Source organism: Lissotriton vulgaris, chromosome 12 (genome assembly GCF_964263255.1).
Source record: "Lissotriton vulgaris chromosome 12, aLisVul1.2, whole genome shotgun sequence".
NCBI lineage: Eukaryota > Metazoa > Chordata > Amphibia > Caudata > Salamandridae > Lissotriton > Lissotriton vulgaris.
The window spans coordinates 464,215,732-464,233,014 of record NC_141700.1 but is presented as its reverse complement, the minus strand read 5'-3'; the positions used below and the strand labels follow the sequence as shown (position 1 = coordinate 464,233,014).

General features: G+C 53.8%; 2 protein-coding genes across 2 annotated transcripts in view; one reads left to right on the top strand and one right to left on the bottom strand.

Moving 5' to 3' along the window:
• Positions 1 to 17,283, top strand: part of CTCF (CCCTC-binding factor) — a 713,286-nt gene that overhangs the window by 331,114 nt on the left and 364,889 nt on the right. The window lies entirely within an intron of this gene.
• Positions 6,164 to 17,283, bottom strand: part of LOC147676786 (uncharacterized) — a gene marked incomplete at its 5' end in the record, with an annotated part of 37,015 nt that continues 25,895 nt past the window's right edge. The window contains one exon of the mRNA XM_086946518.1: positions 6,164 to 6,402. Within this exon, the coding sequence (XP_086802644.1) occupies positions 6,164 to 6,402 (239 nt within the window). The remainder of the gene's footprint in view (positions 6,403 to 17,283) is intronic.

The following is a 17,283-nucleotide window of genomic DNA, read 5'->3' as shown; positions in this document are numbered from 1 at the left end:
GTGTGGCTATGTCTGTGTGTGTGGCTCTGTCTGTGTGTGTGGCTCTGTCTGTGTGTGTGGCTCTGTCTCTGTGTGTGGCTCTGTCTCTGTGTGTGGCTCTGTCTCTGTGTGTGTGGCTCTGTCTCTGTGTGTGTGGCTCTGTCTCTGTGTGTGTGGCTCTGTGTCTGTGTGTGTGGCTCTGTGTCTGTGTGGCTCTGTGTGTGGGTGCGTGTGGCTCTGTGTGTATTTGGGTGCGTGTGGCTCTGTGTGTGTGTGTGGGTGCAAATGCAATGGGTCTCGCATTTGTGAGAGATTATGCTATTGGCATTGTAAATGACAATGCCATTTATTTATGTTTTAAAAACAAAAATAATGTCTTGAGCAATGCCAATTTTATTTTTGTTATTCGAACATAGTACAAGTTCACATTTCAAAACTCACATCGGTATGGTACATTATGCAATTCAAGAGAAAGCGGTGTACTCCGTGTACAATCAGCGTAATGCCTTACCTAGTCAATAATTATAAACAGGATTCTCAGAAGGCGTTGCATGTAGTGACCTTTCCGTTGTCCCCACTATCAGGTCATATCATCAGTTTCCCACATATTAGCCAGCATAACACAATCCTCTAAGTCAACCCTCTGTCCATAACAGCGTGGCGATCCCATGTACATTCGTCCCTCCATGTTCCTTTAGTCAACGTCCCTGCCCCCAACCTCCTCGTTCCCCCCTTGATCTCCTGAAGGAGCTTGCTCTGCCGACTCACCTTCTCGATTCAACATATAAGCCTGCAGTGGTCCCCATATGTCTTTAGGTCTAGATGACACAGGCATTGTCTCCGCATATATCTTATTGTGGTCCTGACAATACACCATGTCTTGGACCCACTCCTTGAACTTAGCGGCCCTTCCCCTACCCCATCTACAGGCAAGCCGCTGTTTAGCTAGCATCAATGCCACATCCATTAATTTCCTACTGGCTTTAGGTACCTCTGCTGTGTATCCTAATAAAAACACTAACGGGTCTGCGGGAACCTGTATGTCTACTATCTGTTCCAGAGCGCCATGCATAGTCTCCCAGTACTGTGCCACTTGCGGACATTTCCATGCCAAATGCATGAAGCCGGCACTAGGTCGCCCACATCGTTCGCAGCAATCCGTGTCTGCCAGTTTGAATCTATATTTATGCAGTGGTGTATAATAGTCTATGTAGGTATTTATAGTGGATGATCTTAAACCAGTGGTTCCCAAACTTTATACACCCGCGGCTCCCTTAACATAATTGGGTGTTGGCCTCGGCTCCCCATCATGTCCATGTTTGTGTGGGTGGGGTGATGAAAGCCCGACCACAGGTGCTGGAATGTACAGTGACTAAGAAGGAGATGTAATAAATGAGAACATGTTATGTCACATGGCTACTTTTGGTATGGAGGCTTACTGGTGTTGTGGGCAAACACATACCATAATGTTCACTCAAATTGTAAGGTAAACTAATGTGTAATTAGGGATAGAAAAGATAAAGTGGGTAAATTGGACTGCAGTGGGAGATGTCTGCATTCTCACTTAACATGCAGCCAGTTGCATGCAACGCTCAAGACGGCACTGCATCACCTGGCGTTCGATTAAAATAAAGCACTGTATGTGTATAACAGTGGCACCGGGCTGTAATTAACAAGATTTGAGTTTTAAAGCGGCAGCCCAGCATTACAATAGTTTTTCAACTACTCTGAAATTTCATTAAAAAATCATGTGCTTAGGTAAGCCCTTTTCATTAAATGTGTGGGTATTTTCAAACATGCGTGTGCCACTGCATTTCAATGCTTTGTTTTACAGTACATAATACAGAGTGGTGAACATTTTGAAAGCATGGAGCGTGAGCAGTTTGTATTCTTAACTTTGGAAAATATGGCAAGCAAGCTGAGAACATGGTATTGTCAGTGGCAGGAAAGGTTACAATGCACATAGCACAGTTTGACAGACATCTCAAAGAACCCCCCCCAAAACTCCAGAAACACTTCACCTGATCGTAACTTGACCCTTCACCTCACATGATCATGTTTACCTGATTTTTCTATTATAAGAGCGGCAGATGGCAGCAAAAACACTTGCTCTGCATCACTGTCCTGATGATGCCTGGCCCAGCCTAAGCGCACACGCTCTTTATTTGTCACACGTCGTGCGCTGGTTCAAACCATTCCAGACGCTGACTGGTGTGGCTTCCGTAACTCCCCCACATGGCATTCCCACATGGGTTACGCGGGGCCCGCAAATGCACCTTACAAAAAAGATAAGTGCATGTCTTTATAACGACGCCGTAGAATAAAAAACAAAGAATCACGGAGTGCACAATCGGCATCACTAATTAAGAAAGAATCGGGTTAAAGTTACAGTACAGAGCCTTTGAAGTGTGCGGCGCCCCTGGTGACATCTGATGGCGCACCGGGGTGCCGCGGCGCACAGTTTGGGAACTACTGTCTTAAACCAACAACTAGCTGTCATGCACCCCGTGATTCCACAGCAATACTCCCACTGCTCCTCAGTGATGTCAGTGCCCAAATCCTCATTCCAGTGACTTTGTGCCGTGCCTGTGACTTGCGGTGTGTGATTGCAGAGACTGTCGTATATGCACGATACCATGTGTGCGCCATCACTGCTATTCAGGACAACCTGGAGTGGGGCAACGCAATCTGGCTCCCCGGGGGTAATCTGGGAGTAGAGCCCTCATGCTTACCCGTAGCCTTATGTAATAGAACACCTCCAACAGGTTAGGAGTGTATGCACCAAAAAAGCAGTCTCAAGTGCGGAATTCGTTCCCTACAAATAAGTCTCCCCAAGTCGCTATGTGAAGTGCCCGACACATCCTCTGAAACCCTGCCTCCTGCAGCAGTGCCACCTCCGGATGGTAGGTGTGAGGCATTCGTGGCGCATAAAGCAGTGGCGCCCGAACTCTTCGCAACAGCCTCTGCCAGGCATCGATCGTGCAAGATACCGTGGTTGGAGGGGTGTCTAAATTTGCTTGGGTCCCATAGATCACGCCATTTAGCGGTATAGGATGTGCGATCCAATCTACCGCTGCAATTTGTGGCATAAAGCGAGTGGGACGCACCCAATGGTATAAGTAATGGGCCTGTGCACATATGTAATATGCCTCAAAGTCTGGGATATCCAATCCTCCTTTACTATATGGTTGCGTTAAAACCGCCCACTTGAGCCTTGAGTGACGCCCTCCTCAGACCAGCCGTATCAATTCTGATTGTAACGTTTTAAAGAAATAGGCACCCGGGTAGTACGGGATATTAAGGAAGTAGTATAGGAACCTGGGCAGGATGACCATTTTTATAAGGGAGACTCTGCCAGCCATCGAAAGCGGGAGCACAATCCATCTCGTAATGGGGTCCTTTAGTTTCGTTATGGCTGTTCCGTAATTAAGACGCAATGTCTCCTTCCTATCGTTAGAGATCTGAATCCCCAGATAGCGTAGCTCACTATGGCACCATTCCAGCAGGAAATCCAGAGGGAACTCCTGCACCGCGGGGGTAAAGGGGAGTAGCTGTGATTTCTCCCAGTTGAACATCACCCCAGACAGCCTCCCAAATGCGATGAATTCTCGCAGTAGTGCATTCAACTTGTTTTCTGGGTCTGCAACATACAGAGTGACATCGTCCACATATAAAGAGATAGACATCTGGCGCTGAAAGCAACGAAATGCACTATCCTGATGAAGCTGCCGTATACGACATGCTAGAGGTTCTATTGCGATTGCGAACAACAGGGGAGACAACGGGCAACCCTGACATGTACCCCTGATAATCTTGATTGTGTCAGAGAGATGCCCATTCGAGAGTGCCTTCGCCGTGGGCTCAGTATATAGTAATTGTACCCACGATATAAATCTAGTTGGAAAACCCATTTTCTGTAAGACCGGGAAGAGATAATGCCACTCTACGGAATCAAATGCTTTAGAAGCATCTAGGAACACCGCAGCCAGTGGGAACTCGGGGGACACCGTCTGTGTGAGGGAGAACAGCGTCCGAAGATTATGAGAGGTCGATCTCGTCGGGACAAAACCCGATTGGTCGGAAAGTATTATTTTAGTCATGAGGAGGGATAATCTAGTCACTAACACCTTTGCCAATATTTTTGCGTCACAATTGATTAATGACAGCGGCCCGTAAGAGTCGTACCGCGTAGGATCCTTGTCTGGCTTCAATAGGGATGTAATCACAACTTCGCGCATGGATCCAGGCAAAATACCCACCTCCAGGAATGCCTCAAAAACTTCTCTAAGTACTGGCGCCATGATGTCTATATAGCATTTATAGAATTCTGCTGGAATTTCGTCGAGGCCTGGTGCTTTTCCGTTCTCCAGAGACATTATGGCCTCCTTGATTTCATCTAGCTCGAACGGTGCACCGAGAAAGGTTCTGTGCACGTCACTCAACCAACATAAGGCCAGGTCTCCCAGAAAACCATCCAACTCCATCCCCCCTGTAGATTGTGTAGTGTACAGGTGCGCATAGTGTGTATGAAGAATCTGTAAAATCTGGCCACTGTCCCTGCCGTTGCTCCCTCTTGATCAACTAACTCCAGGATGGTATTGTTGCCTCTTTCAATCCGCACTACTTCCGCCAAAGCTCTACCCGGCCGTTCTCCCTCGCTATATTTCCGAGTTGTCCAGTACTTACTCCTAAATTTCACTTCACGCTGTGCCTCCTCTTCATACTCTGTGAATTTAGCGCGGAACTGTTCGTGTGCATCTCCTTCCTCCCGTCCCGACATCTGCCTCTCAAGCACATGTAGCTCTTCCTCTAGTTTAGCTAGTGTGCGCCGTATGTCTCGAAGCACCCCGAAACTTTTGGCTATGCACCACCCTCGGACAGTGACCTTAAAGGCCTCCCATATCACTTCGACACTGTCTACTGTGTCCTTATTGCGGGGGAAGAAGTCCTCAATATCCTCCCTCAGTTCCTCGCGGAAGACTGTATCTAATAAAGCTGTGGATTGAAGTCGCCAGGTACGCTTAGGGCGGTCATAGCTGGGTATATTTAATGCAACAAGGACCGGGCAATGATCCGGTTGGGTTCTAGCGAGATGTCTGGCATCAGTGACCCCAAGTGCTAATTCACTAGTCCAGAAGCAGTAATCCAGTCTCGCCCAACAGTTTACAATCGTGATAACATCACCGCCCAATCTCCCCCACAGTATTATATAGTGCCGTGCTTTATCCACCTGCTGTCCCAGTAGCGGAAAGGGAGTCGAACGATGAATCAGGATAGCAGTACCCCTAGCATAAGTGGGATAATTAGAGAACACTCTGACTTTCGGCCATCTACTTGCAAAGGAAGGGTTAGGTTGAGGGGCTATATGTGACTCTTGCAAAAGTACAACATTCACATTATGCCTATCTAGGTAGGCTAAGACTTGTCTACATTTACGAGGGTCTTTGAGTCCTCTGATATTCCATGACAGAATCTTACAGTTATTTGCAATTGTGTCACCCATTAATGAAACATGCAATGCATACAAAATACATCCGCTCAGTATAGCATGAAAAATCCAGTCTCCCAATTCCAATGTCGCCCCAAAATGTGAATCGTACGTTTAACTCTAACTGTGAAACTCGTAACAACCCCCTCCGTCCCCACCCCCTCTACAGCACCCCCTTCTGGTTACTGATGTTAGCCCCGACCCAGGACCCCTTACCAAAGGGGCCTCCCAATGAGGGGCAGTATCACACAATGCCTCCCAAGGTACCCCCTCCCCACTTACTGTTTAGACTGAAACCCCTTACTCTCATCGCTGTCTCCCTTGTCTCCCCCTCCACCCACTGAAGCAACCCCAACATGCCAGAAGTGTCTCCCACCCCGCTACCCATCCCACCCAACAAGAACATGATCGCTATCAGAAGGATAAGATTTAACATTGGGGATCACCCTTGGGGAGAAACGCTTCAGGTAGTCACACAGCCACCGCCCTCCTCCAGCCCCAGGACCTGTACACCCACTGGGCTGTGAACAAGGAGGGGACGGTGGGGCTTGGAATACGTTACCACTGGACTGCCACAGTCTTTCCCGTCTTGCGTAGGATGTTGTGTCCCCAGCCACGCTGCTTCCGCCTTGGATACCATTGTTTTACAAAAAAAAAGCTATAAGTTTCAGACTCTCTTTTTTCATCCGCCAACCGTTAAGCATTATCTTCCTCCTCCTGGTGCTCAGCAACCTGCGCCTCGTCTTGTCCCTTTTTCCCTCGTTGCGTCCACTTCCATTGCCGTAGGTAGTCCTCCGCATGCTGTGGATTGGTGAAAAACCTTTGTTTGCCCTGGTGAGTTATCCTTAACCTTGCCGGGTATAGTAAAGCGTAGTCTATCTGTGCCGCACCTAGTTTCTTTTTCACCTCCAGGAACTTGCACCGCTCTTCTTGCACTAGCGGGGTGAAGTCCGGGAATATGCTAAATTGCACACCATTATATACCAGAGTCTGCTTTGTGCGAGCAGCCCGCAGTGCCACGTCACGGTCCCGATAACTTTAACAGCCGGGCTATAATCGGCCTCAACAGTTGTCCAGGTATTGGTTGTGGGCCTAGGGACCTGTGCGCTCCCTCGACAATGAAGTGCGCAGAGAATGACTCCGCTCCAATCGCGGCCAGTTGGAGTTTCTCAATATACTCCTCCATAGGCCCCGTGTTGGTGAGCTCCCGGATATTGATCACAAGTATATTATTTCTCCGACTTCGGGCTTCCAAATCCTCATTTTTAACTGCGATTGCTCGTAGGATGTTGTCCATTCTTGCCAACCTAGTTGCGTGATTAGCCGTGGAGAAGCCTGGCTTTGTTCCCTTCTTGGTCGCCTTGAAGCTAATCTTTAGCTGACAATTGTCCATCTTCCCCATGGTGGCAGCAAGTGGCTCAGATCTCTGACCCACTCCAGTCTCTCCAAGGCCCAGCGCCTATGATCACTGCCCGCCACCGGATATGAAGGGAGCTCTGAGTCGACCAGTCTTGTAAATAGCTGCCGCCAACCATCTGCACCGGCCTGCACCCCCTGATCAGCGACCCAGCACCCCTGTAAATTTGCAAGTCTTCCTCAAGCACCTAGAGGCCCCGCGATCACATTGAGGGCTCACTCTCCGGTGCCAAACAGCCACCTGCAGTTGCAAGTACAAGTGTAAAGGTCCCAAACAGTTCCTTTCGATTCCTCTTGTGTTCCTCACCGCCGTTGTTGTTCGAGGCATGTGTGCTGCTGAATTCATATCTGTGCATAGATCGCCGCCTAGTGTTGGGTCCGGATGATTGCACATTGTTGTCCTGGAAGAGTCTTCGAAGTATCACGAGATAGGTGGCTCCTCCCCTGGACTACAGTGCGCATGGGCATCGACTCCATCCCCAGATTGTTTTTTTCCGCCATTGGGTTCGGATGTCTTTGGTTCCCTCTTGTCGGAATCGATAAAAAACTTTCCTTGAGACCAAAAGGTCTTTAGTCTTATGTCGGTATTGTCTTGCGTTCAGCTTAACAACTTTACTTCGGCTCCGAGCCGAGCTCTATACTTCCGCGTGCTTTCGGCGCGGAAGGCCTTGTCGACGCTCCAGACTCATCGACCATCCATCATGGACCGAAGTCCATTCAAAAGATGTCCGGTGTGTAACTCGAAGTACCCACACATCGACGTCCACCCGGTGTGCAACAAGTGTCTGTCGCCGGACCACGATGAGGCCAAGTGTATGGCCTGTTCGAGATTCAGGTCCAAGAAGACACTCAAGCTCCGTCAAGCCGCGCGCCTGGAGGCCCAGCAATCTGCACCGGCGCCTACGGACATTTTCGATGCTGGGGAGGTAGAGGATGAAAATATCCAGGACTTCTCAGAATCAAACCCCGCGTCGGATGTCGAGGAAGACTACGACGCTGAGGCCGAAGCTTTCGAAAGCGGAGAAGTAGTCGAGGAGGTAGGAGACGACGACGGGGCCCTCGGGGCCATGGAGGATAGCTCGGACGAGGAGCTTCCTCAGACTGACTCTGGGGCCGTGCCAATCTATAAGGCCCAGGTCGAGGGATCGCCTTCGGGCCTTACCCAAGACCTTGATATGAGTTGCCCGGCCCGGCCACGAACATTGGTACCGAGTCACTCCCGGTGAAAATGAAACCGAAAGTGAAATCTACGGTCTCGACTCCAGATACTGCGCAGGTGCAGATATTGAAACCGAAAGTGCGCATCGCATTGGTCGGATCGAAGACTTCGGAGGCCTCGACGCCGAAGAAACCTAGGATGGCCGTCGAGCCGAAGGGCCAAGTCAAGATGGCCGAGCCTAAGGCTACCGCGTCAAAGACTAAGGTGAAGGGGCTCGACACGGGCGCATCGGCGCCGAAGACGATCGACGCCGGCAAGAGTCTGGTCGACCACAAGAAGGCTGTCGACCCCAAGAAGTCTCTCGGAGACCCGAAGAAGCGGCCCGATGACCCGAAGGTCCTCTCTGCCCCGCTTCCACACAAGGCCAAGGGTGCTGCGCCAAGTGAGTCGACTCCAAAAGTGACATTGAAGGACTCGACTCCGAAACCGTCCTCGAAGGACTCCATTGAACCGGCACGTCCATCTGCCGCGTTCACGAAGAAGGTCACGGAGTCCCTGCAGCGCATTAGGGACGGCGCCGCGGCAGTCGAGCCGAAGGACCCTCCGCCTGCCAAGCCTCTGGAAAAACCGGCTAAGGCGTCTACGCCGATCCTCTTTACCTTGCCGCCTAAGACAGCGCCGAAGGCTTTCGCTGCTAGACCGGGGACTGTCGTGCCCGAGAAGGTATCTTCGGCGCCGAAGGCATCGTTGGTGGTCCATGGCCCGCGGCCTCGACAACACTCGGAGGAGGAGCGGCAAGAACATTTCATCGACGCCGAAACGAGGAAGGCTTTCCCTTCTGAAGAGGAAAATCACCCCAGAACCCCACTTGGAGTCTTACAAAATCCCCCTAAAGAGGAAAATGGACTCTGCTGGTACTCCAGCCTTGGTGGAGCCCATTTCACCACAAGCTCACGAGGTCTCGCCCACTTACTCCGATGTGGACGCTGGTGAGGGCGACGACTAGGATGAATATAGCTATCCGGTCTACACAGACCCGGAGGATGTAACTGAGCCCTGGTCTGCCGGAGGTGACCCTGGGGATCCACATTCGGGACAAGACCCTCAGCTCTTCTCTGCTAAAACTTCACCTACTGAAGACTCTGCTGCTTTCAATGCCCTCATTGAGTGGGCAGCAGCCAATCACAATGTCCAGCTGCATGCTGACCCTGTGGCTGTAGATTTCCTCTTTGACACCTTTTCTGTGTCTGAAAAGACTGTGAAAACTCTGCCAATGCTGAAAGGCGTTTTGAAGCATGCTGCTGAGGTCTTCAAAGAACCCACCAGGGCGAGAGTCATCAACCCAAGGATTGACAAAAAGTACAAAGCGGCGCCTACTGATCCAACTTACATTAAAGGACAGTTGCCTATGGACTCCCTGGTCGTCTCGAATGCCCGGAAGAGGGCCAATTCTCAGACTACGGGTGATGCTCCTCCCCCAGACAAAGAATCCAAGGTCTTTGAGGCTTCAGGGAAGAGGGTAGCAGCACAGGCAGCCAACATATGGCGCATCTCAAACACACAGGCGCTCCTGGCGCGTTATGACAGGGCGCACTACGATACCCTAGAGACCCTTTTGCAACACCTGCCTGATCAATATAAGGAAGGGGCTGAGATGCTAATCCAGGAGGGGAAGCTGATCTCCAACGCTTCCATTAAGTGCGCTCTGGACGCAACTGACACCGCTGCACGAGCCATTAACACCAGTGTTATGCTTCAGAGACATGCCTGGCTAAGAATCTCTGGTTTCAAGCCAGACATCCAGACCACCATCTTGAACCAAACGGTCAACCCAGATCACCTGTTTGGCCCGGAGGTTGACACCACCCTAGAAAAAATGAAAAAGGACACTGACACTGCAAAATCCATGGGTGCCTTGCAGTCCCAGCAGTTTCGGGTGGGTCCTTTCGTCGCTCCAATACCAGAGGCACCTCAAGGGGTCCCCTTTCGCAGTCCGCGCAGTTCTACAAGGGCAATACCCAGATACCGCGGCAACAGCGCCAAAGGCAGAGGACGTGGCAACAACAGCTCCAGGTCCTCTACCGTCAACAAACAGTGACGCATTGTCACTGCCCCCCGACCACACAACACCGGTCGGGGGGAGACTCCAGCAGTTCCTGCCCGTGTGGAAGTCCATCACCACGGACAGGTGGGTCAGAAAGCTTATCCAATTTGGTTATTGTCTGGAATTAACATCCATACCCCCAAGGCACCGTCCTATGTCGGACGAGCACTTGCACTTATTGCAGCAGGAGGTCAATGTCATGCTGCAAAAAGGGATAGAGCTCGTGCCCATGCAGGAAAGAGGCACAGGAGTTTACTTCCTGTACTTCCTGATTCCAAAGAAGGATGGGTCCCTCAGGCCCATCCTGGATCTCAGGCCCCTCAACTTCTACATTCTGTCGGAGCACTTCCATATGCTAACCCTGCAGCAAGTGCTCCTGCTGCTCCAACAGGGCGACTTTCTCGCAACTTGAGACCTAAAGGATGCGTACTTTCACATTCCACTACATCCTTCACACAGGAAATACCTCGGGTTCATCATCCAAAACCAGCACTACCAATTCAGGGTTTTGCCTTTCGGGGTCACCACGGCACCCAGGGTGTTCACAAAGTGCCTGGCGACGGTGGCAGCACATCTGAGGAGACAAAACATCCACGTCTACCCCTATCTGGACGACTGGCTCATCCAAGCGAGGTCAGCCCAGCAGTGTGCCGCCCACGTGTCCCACACCATTCGCCTCCTGCACCATCTGGGATTCTCACTGAATTACCCAAAATCCCACCTCCAGCCCGCCTACATACGGCAGTATCTGGGTGCGACCATAGACACTCTGGCAGCCACAGCACAGCCGAATTCAGTGAGAGTCAGCAGCATTCAATCGCTGATCCAAAAATTCAGACCTCAACACTCGCTTCCAGCAAGAGTGTTCATGCAGTTGATAGGCATGATGGCCTCCTGCATCTCCATTGTCCCGCACGCGAGACTGCATATGCGTCCGCTTCAGGAGTGCTTGGCACGTCAGTGGACTCAGGCTCACGGACAGTTGAAAGACCTAGTGTTGGTGAGCGGTCGGGCATACAACTCTCTGCATTGGTGGAATCCACGAAACCTTTGCAAGGGCCGACCGTTCCAGGAGCCTGTGCCACAGATTATCCTGACGACGGAAGCTTCTCTCCAGGGATGGGGAGCGCATGTACTCCAATACACTGTGCAGGGACTATGGACGCAACAACTAGGGAAGATGCACATCAATGTTCTGGAACTGTTAGACGGACCGGGAGGGTCGGCCGAGGATAAGGGGAGAGGTCTCCGGGGAGAGCCGTCTCCGACGATCGTACAGACAAGTAACTTCCCCCCCACAGACGGACACCACACAAGGGCAAAGTTCAACGATACTTTATAGGCAATTCTTTAAGTACGATGAATGGTACAAGGAGGTCTGGACTCAGGGGTCCCCTCGATTCTGGTCTCTGGTGTGGGAGAAGGGTAGCGGGACAGTCTTGTTACCAAAAGATGGAAATAGCTCTCAATCCTCGAGCTCGGCGTTCTAGATGATCGGGCCGCGGCGGAGCCAGCAGGTCCCGAGATAGACGAATGAAGCGACGGTCCGCGGCGGAGCCAGCAGGTCCCGATGAAGATGGTAGTTACAAACGGTCCGCGGCCACGCCAGCAGGTCCCGACGACGATGAAGGATTACGAAGGTTACGAAGGTTGCGGCAGCGCCAGTAGGCAGGACGATGATGCGCAAGGCAGAGCTACGGCAGCGCAAGTAGTCCGTCAAGGATGAGTTCTTCTCTGCGTCTCTCGACTCCAGGATACAACTGCCTTCCTGCTCTGGAGCTGCCCCAGTTATAGGGCTGGTGCCCTTTGATGTCCGGACCCTCGCACTTGGAGGTCGGGAGGTCCGGGATGAGGGAGTCCAGACACCCAGCAGGGGGGTGGAGCCAGCGCCCGGGGAGGCGATGGGCGAGCGGCACTTGGCGGGGGAGAACCATCGACGCCTCTTTCTCCCATTGACTTGCCAAGTAGCCCGCTCACCTCCTGGGTGGATGGTGGTGCCGGGATGTCTGAGGCCTGGCTAGGCCCAGGGTTGAGGTCGGCCGGGGGCCAGGCGGCCTCGTGGTGGAGTGTCCAAGATGGCGCCCAGGCTGGGCGCGCGGGCCAGTAGTGGGTCGGGCCCACGAGGTCGATATGTTCAGGGGCTGGGGTCCCGGAGGGGACGGAAGACGAGCAGTGGTGGTGTGTGGCCCTTGTGTGTCCGGGCTCGGGCCTGGTCGGGCCGAGGGGGGAGCGGCCCTTCATGTGGCCTGTCCAACATGCGTCCCCCCCCAGCTGAAGGCGGGGAGAGTCACCCATCCTCTTGGGGACTCTCCTCGTCGAGGCGGAAAAACCGGGACAGGCCATCCGCGTTGGCGTGATCTGGCCCAGGCCGGTGCTCAACAGTGAAGTCCATCCCTTGTAGGGAGATGGACCAACGTAGGAGTTTCGGGTTTTCCCCCCGCATCTGCATCAGCCACTGCAGGGGTCGATGTTCGGTCTGCACCCGAAAGTGTGTGCCAAAGAGGTAGGGCCGGAGCTTTTTGAGGGCCCATACCACAGCGAAGGCCTCCCTCTCTATGGTGCTCCAGCGTTGTTCTCGGGGTAGGAGTCGCCTGCTGATGAAGGCCACTGGCTGATCAAGGCCTTCGGTGTTCACTTGAGACAGGACTGCCCCAATGCCATGGTCGGAGGCATCCGTCTGGACGACGAACTCCCGGCTGTAGTCGGGGGCCTGGAGCACAGGGGCGGAGCACATGGCGGCCTTCAATTGTTCGAAGGCTGTTTGACAATCCGGGGTCCAGTTGACTTTCTTGGGTTGATTTTTGGACGTGAGTTCTGTGAGGGGCCCCACTATGGTACCATAGTCTTTCACGAACCTTCGGTAATAGCCCGTGAGGCCCAGGAAGGCGCGTACCTCGGTCTGGGTGATGGGGGGCTGCCAGGACTGGATGGCGGCAATCTTGAGCTGCAGAGGGGCCACCAGGCCGCTTCCCACCTGGTGTCCGAGGTAGGTTACGGACCCCTGACCAATTTGGCATTTGCTGGCCTTGATCGTGAGGCCAGCCCGCTGGAGGGCCTGTAGCACCGCTCGGAGGTGGTGGACGTGCTCGGGCCACTGGTGGCTGTATACAGCGATGTCGTCTAGGTAGGCGGCGCTGAATCCTTCGAGCCCTGCCAGGACCTGGTTGACGAGTCGCTGAAATGTTGCTGGAGCATTCTTCATACCAAAGGGCATGACCTTGAAATGGTAATGGCCATCAGGGGTGGAAAAGGCAGAACGTTCTTGGGCCCGGGGTGTGAGGCCGATCTGCCAGTAGCCCGCCGTTAGGTCGAAAATACTGAGGTAGCGGGCAGCTCCCATGCGGTCGATTAGTTCGTCTGCCCGAGGGATGGGATGTGCGTCTGTTCGAGTGACCGCATTCAAGCCCCGGTAGTCGACGCAGAACCGGACTCCTGGTGTGGTGCCGGGAGCGGCTGCTTTGGGGACCAGTACTACAGGGCTGGCCCAGGGGCTGTCTGAGGGCTCGATGACCCCGAGCGTGAGCATTTTGGTTACTTCTTCCTGGATGCAGGCCCGTACCCGATCTGGCACGCGGTAGGCCCGGTGGCGGATAGGGGGGTTGTCCCCCGTGTCCACGTCGTGCACACACCAGGAAGTGACACCTGGGGTGAGGGAAAACAGGCTGGCGAACTGCAACAGAAGGTCTCGACACTCCTGGCGTTGTTCCCGGGTGAGGGCCTCCGAGAGTCGGACCCCATCCACGGAGCCGTCTTTCTCCCGAGTCCGTAGGAGGTCAGGGAGGGGCTCGGAGTCTTCTTCGGCCCCATTGTCCGTGGCCATCAGGAGGCTGAGTTCTGAACGCACAAAGTGGGGTTTCAGTCTGTTAGCGTGGAGGACCCGGAGGGGGTTCCGGGCAGATTCCATGTCGATGAGATAGGTGGCAGGGCCCTTGCGCTCGACTACTTTGAAGGGCCCCGTCCACTTGTCTTGCAGGGCGCAGGGTTCGGTGGGGGACATCACCCATACCTGTTGCCCAGGTTCAAATTCGATGGAGGAGGCATTCCGGTCATACCACTTTTTCATGTCCTCTTGACTGGCCTCTAGGTTGGCTTTTGCCAGCTCTCTGAACCGCCGGGTCTGGTTGCGGAGGGTTAGGAGGTACCGGAAGACATCTGGGGGGTTCTTTAGAGGGGGCATCTCCCAGCCTTCCTTGACTAGGCTGAGCGGCCCCCGTACTGGATGTCCATACAGCAGTTCAAACGGGCTGAAGCCGAGGGACTTCTGGGGGACCTCCCGATATGCGAAGAGGAGGCACGGCAGCAGCACATCCCACTGGCGACGGAGGGGCTCTTCCAACCCCCCAATCATCCCTTTGAGCGTGCGGTTGAACCGCTCAACGAGTCCGTTTCCTTGAGGGTGATAGGGGGTCGTGAATCGGTAGGTAACCCCACACTGTTGCCAGAGGGACTTCATATATTTGGAAATAAAGTTCGTGCCTCTGTCGCTGACGACTTCTCGGGGGAAGCCCACACGGGAGAAGATTCCCATCAGAGCCCGGCCGACTACCGGGGCTGTCACAGTCCGCAGGGGAACAGCCTCGGGGTAGCGGGTGGCGTGGTCCACTAGCACCAGGATGAACCGATGGCCTTGTTTTGTACGCGGGTCCAGGGGCCCCACAATGTCTATCCCGACCCTCTCGAACGGGGTGGTGACCACGGGAAAAGGTTGCAGGGGGGCTTTTAGTTTGCGGCCGCTCTTTCCACTGGCTTGGCACGTGGGGCAAGATCAGCAATGCTGGTGTACATCGTCCCTCATTTTGGGCCAGAAGAAGTGGGTCACCAGGCGGCTGTAGGTTTTATCTTGACCCAGGTGTCCAGCCAGGGGGACATCGTGGGCCAGGTTTAGCAGAAAGTCTCTAAAACGGAGGGGCACCACTAGCACTCGGCTGGCCCCCAACTCCGCGATTCTTTGTTCACTGTATAGCAGATCATTGTCCCAGTAGATCCAATGTGTTCCGGAGGTATCCCCTGCGCTTTGGGCGAGGGCTTGTTGGCGGAGTCCCTCGAGGGAGGGACAGGTCTTCTGTTCTTGGCGAAACTGTTCTTGCGTGGGCCCCCCCTCTTGAGGCCACTGGTCGAGGTTAGCGAGGTCTGGAGGTTGAGCTGGTTCTGGGGGGACGTCACGGTCGGTGGTTTCGGCTGGGGCGACCGGAGGCGGAGGCGCCGGCCATTCGGGTTCCTCGGGTCGGGGTTTGGCACGGGCGGCCATGGACCGGGTGGTGACGCATGCCCAGTCCGGGATGCCTAACATCCCCAGGTGTTCTCGTCGTTCTACGGCTGCCCACGGAGAGCTTTCAAGGTCATTCCCCAGGAGGCAGTCTACGGGGGCATCGTCTCGGACCGTTACTTTCAACATGCCGGAGACCCCTCCCCATTCGAAAGGGACGCAGGCCATCCGACACAGACTCTCCGAGTTATCGGCTGAACGGACAGGGCAGAGAATGTTTGGTAGGAACTGTTCTGGGGCCACCAGGTGACAGCGGACGGCTGTCACACTGGCCCCGGTGTCACGGAGGGCCTCGGCCCGGCGTCCATTGATGCTTACCCATTGGCTGTACTTCTGGGTGTTAGCGGGTAGGGGGACCCGCGGGACCATGTCTTTCCCCCCTAAGCATGCTAGAGCCATGGCGGCTGGCTCCCATTCTTGATGCTCTTGCTCATATTCTTCTTGTTCCTCTGAGATCTGTTCCTCCCCCAGAGCAGCAGCGGCTACTTGGCGGGGTCTTGGGCTCTGATACTGGGGGCAGTTTGGGTCGTTTGCATAGTGGCCGACTCGTTGGCATCGATGGCACGTAACATTGGCTCGATATCCCGGTCGCGCCGGGGTGCTGCCCCGGTTGGCCGGGGGGGTGGTGCTGGTAGCGGGGGCGACCGGAGCGTTGTCTCTTCCGCGCCCTTGGCCTCCTCCTCCTCCTCGGGGACGGTGCTGACCGTTGTTGTTCCGGCTCTGTTCATAGGACCCATTTCGGCCCACTCTGGTGATTTCCCACCGGTCAGCTTCGGCTGCGAGCTGCCGGGGATCGGTCAATTTGCTGTCGAGGAGGTGCTGGCGGAGCTCAATGAAGCAATTGTTCGATAGATGCTCCCATACCATGAGATTGAAGAGTTGTTCGTAAGTTGTGACCTTGCTTCCTTTGATCCAGCCCTCGAAGGCTCGGCTAAAATAGTTTACATAGTCCACCCAAGTTGTACCCGGGATGCGGGTGCAGTCTCGGAACCTCTGACGGTACATCTCGGGTGTGAGGCCATAGCGGGTGAGGAGTGCAGCTTTCATATGGTCATAGGAGGTCATCTGGTGGTCCGGGAGCTGTAGCAGGGCGTCGCGGCCCTCATTGAGGAATCTCCCCCATAGACCGGCTCCCCAGTCGCTTCTATCGATCCGGTGGGCGGTCATAGCGATTTCGTAGGCCTTAAACCATTGCTGGATGTCGTCCTCTCGGAAGTATTCTCGAACGACATCCTTGGGGATGTGTACCTTTTTCTCTGTTGCCCCTGGGGTGTGGGGTTGCTCGGGCACCCCTACTTCTTTATTCTGCTTGCGTAGGTCGATCTCAGCTAATTTTTGCTCGTGTTCATATGCCAATTTCTTCTCCTCGAGCTCCCTTTGTCTCTGTTTTTCCTCTCTTTCTTCTCGGAGACGCAGGTGCTCTAAGTTTATTTTTTGTTCGGCCAACTTAAGTTCAACATCCATTTTGAGCCGGGCCATTTCCAGCTCGTGTAGTCGGGTTTTTTCTCGTTCCTGGATCTCGTCTTGCGAGAGACCCGTTCTTCGCTCCTCAGGGGCCGTGGTGTTTTTTTCTATTGCTGCGATGTTTTGGTCAGGGGTTCCGGCAGCCCCGGTTTCTGCCCAAGACTCTAGGGCATGCTTGAAATCGTCTTTGGTACTTAGACCGGTGGTAGCGATACCTAGTTCGATGCAGAATTGTTTTAATTCACGATGGCTGTACTCGTCCAATTTCTCCATCTGAAATTTCTCGGTGGATCCGCTTTCTTTGTTTGACATCGTGATTTCGTCGTGGGGTGAGCTACTCTCTGTACGATTATGCGGTGATTCGGATCGCGCCGCTGGCCACCAATGTTAGACGGACCGGGAGGGTC